This window comes from Rhincodon typus, unplaced genomic scaffold, assembly GCF_021869965.1.
Source record: "Rhincodon typus isolate 14 unplaced genomic scaffold, sRhiTyp1.1 hic_rhity00000051, whole genome shotgun sequence".
Classification (NCBI taxonomy): domain Eukaryota; kingdom Metazoa; phylum Chordata; class Chondrichthyes; order Orectolobiformes; family Rhincodontidae; genus Rhincodon; species Rhincodon typus.
In genome coordinates this window covers 2,398,367-2,401,021 of record NW_025965689.1, presented here as the reverse complement: position 1 = coordinate 2,401,021, position 2,655 = coordinate 2,398,367, and the positions used below count along the sequence as shown (strand labels likewise).

At 55.7% G+C, this 2,655-nt stretch overlaps 1 protein-coding gene across 1 annotated transcript in view; it reads right to left on the bottom strand.

The window, feature by feature from the left end:
• The window catches only part of LOC109925328 (Z-DNA-binding protein 1-like), a 7,854-nt gene extending 5,865 nt beyond the window's left edge, over positions 1-1,989 (bottom strand). The window contains exons 1-3 of the mRNA XM_048621087.1: positions 1,925-1,989; positions 1,421-1,487; positions 116-313 (exon numbers count right to left, since the gene is read on the bottom strand). Of these exons, the coding sequence (XP_048477044.1) occupies positions 116-313; positions 1,421-1,475 (253 nt within the window). The 5' untranslated portion in view covers positions 1,476-1,487; positions 1,925-1,989. The remainder of the gene's footprint in view (positions 1-115; positions 314-1,420; positions 1,488-1,924) is intronic.
• Between the last annotated feature and the right edge of the window lie 666 nt (positions 1,990-2,655).

The window sequence follows — 2,655 nt, the reverse complement described above, 5'->3', positions numbered from 1 at the left end:
CCCACCCACAGTGCCGGCCATCCGACAGCGTACATTCCCTCAGTTGTGTGGGAGTCCGGAATGAGTGCTCAGTATGGGCTGCATCCGACCCGAGTGAATTTCTGGGAGTACATACATGTAGGGCCTGTCTCATCCCTGGTTTCTCCACATAAGGTCCAGTGCTTGTCATCTACCTTCTGCACCTTCCCTTCACTCTTCAGCTGGTACAGACAGTGCTGGACAACTTTTTTTTCCTGTTGTAGCTCTTGAGAAAGATGGATGGCTGACTTCCTGATGTCCCCTTGCAGACACGCTATGATCCTCTTGCGCAGGTCTGTGGGGAGGAGCGAGCTCCAGGTTAAACAAAACCCAGTGAGAGGAAGAAAGAGAGCGAGAGAGAGAGAGAGAGCGCGAGAGAGAAAGAGAAAGAGAAAGAAAAAGAAAAAAGAGAGAGAGAGAGAGAGATATGGGTGGGTGACCCAGTCCTCCACTGTTACACAGGAACAGGAGGCCATTCAGCCCCCTCCTGCAGCCTGTCACACATACAGGAAGCCATTCAGCCCCTGCCAACACAGTGATGGGGCAGATGACCTCCAGAGCAGAAGCAAAACCTTTGGCCCCTCAGCATGCCAACACCACCCCACCCCCTCACCCCGTGCTCTCTGTGTGAGGCATCGCCGTGATTAACACCACTCACTCCGCTCCACCAGGCCCAAAACCCCAGTCGCCCTGTGGAATCTCTCTCCTACCCCACCACCCTATCGAGGAAGTGTGTCCTGGATCACAACAACTACCCTCAATAACACAATGATTCCTCTCTGCCCACCTCCCCCATCCCTTCCCACAAGCCTAATTTCAGTCTGTGTCCTTCTGGTTTTCAGATGGCCAGAACCAAAGCATGGTGAGAGGGTCTCTCTGCTATCCCCCACCACCCTCTACCTCTCCGTCCTTCCCTGTCTCACTCTGTCCGTGTCTCTCTTTCCATTTCCCGTTTCCGATTGGAATAATCGCAGAATTGAAACTGAAAGTTGATGTCACTGGGTCCGGCTAATTCCAGCACAGAAATCGATCTCTTTCTTTTTTTTTAAATCAAAGCCAGCGTTGGACTCCCACCTTCTACTTGGATCCTCATCAGTCGTCTCCCTCTCTTTCTCTATTCCACTCTGTCCCGGTCACTGGCTTGTCTGGAGTTCTTCCTCTCATGCCCTGTTTACCTTTCATTCTCTCTTTCTCTCGTTTGATCAGAATTGCTCGTCAGATTCAATTCACTTTTATTCTAGGAAGGGTCCTGTGGGCTCAGCCCCAGGAGTGCCAGCTCTCTAACCGTGGTCCCGCAGATTCCTGAAGACCGCCAGTGAGACCGAACTACAGGAGGGTAGCTGGTTGTCAGGAGATCTGTGAAACGGCGCTGACTCTCACAAACGGAGAAACGTGAACCCACCTCCATCCGTACCGGGAGAGGTAACTTCATCTTCTTGTGACATCCTGGGACACATGCAGAATAATCTCTGAGTAAGAGCAGACAAGGAATTTTGTATTGAGCGGAAGGTACGCCTTTTAATGAGGCGTTGTCGTCTGAAAACATGCCCACTGACAGCGAGGACAATCATCAGATTGGCATTAACCCTTTAAACGCCATTTACCATTTTAAACACACTTGCAAACTTTTGTTTTAGAAACAAATCAAGAAGTTTTTTTTTTAAAGAAAGGAGGAAGGAAAAGCATACAGGTCCCTCGCCTTCGTCACGAGGAACGCCCTGTACCGGGCAAGCTGCGAGCTGCCAGGGTGGACCAGTTCAAAAATCGTTCCAGCAGGCCAGAACCATCCGCACTCTGAGATGGGACGGTTGGGGTGGGGATGTAGCTGAGTGGGGGCTCAGCAGGCCACAGCATGGGAAGGGGGCAGCAGGGACGGGGGTGGGGGGAGGGATAAGCAGTGCCTTACCCACTTTGCAGGGAGCAGCGCCACTTCCTCGTTGCGATGGCGGCCTCTCCTTCCTTCCTTCCCCCCCGCCCCAATCCTCCTCTGCCAATCTCTCCCCCATTCCCCCACAATCTCCCCTAATCTCTCCCCTCCTCCACAACCCGCCCCCCATTTCTCTTCCGGCATCTCCCCATTCCCCGCCAGCGTGGGAGATTCCAACCTTCCCACCAACCGCTCGTCAAACGCGATTGGCTGCGGCGAAGGCCGGGGGCGGGGCAACGGCTGCCGTCGTCACGTTAGTCCCCGCCCCCTCGGTGAAGGGGGAACCTGTGATTGGCGGCGGGGTCCCGGCCGCGGGAAAGGGATCTCCCAATTGAACAGCGTCAGGGTGGTTGGGCGGGGCCGGAGCCTGAGCGGTGAGGTCACGTGTGTGGGCGGGATGGAAGGCGGAGCCGGGGCGCGGGATGGGCGGTGCTTGGGGGCGCGGCCCGGACGGCAGTTAGCGATCTCCCCATTGGACAGCGGTGGGCAGGGGGGCGGGGCCAGCTCCGGTAGGCGGGGCCTCATGGAGGAGTCTGGATCTCCCCATTGGACGGCGGAAAGGGGGCGGGGGAATGGCCATTCAGTCCATCGAGTCCATAATGACTCCCGGCTCTCTCAGAGCCCCGAGATAGCAAGGTGCAGGGCTGGATGAACACAGCAGGTCAAGCAGCATCATAGGAGCAGAGAGGCTGACGTTTCGGGCCTAGACC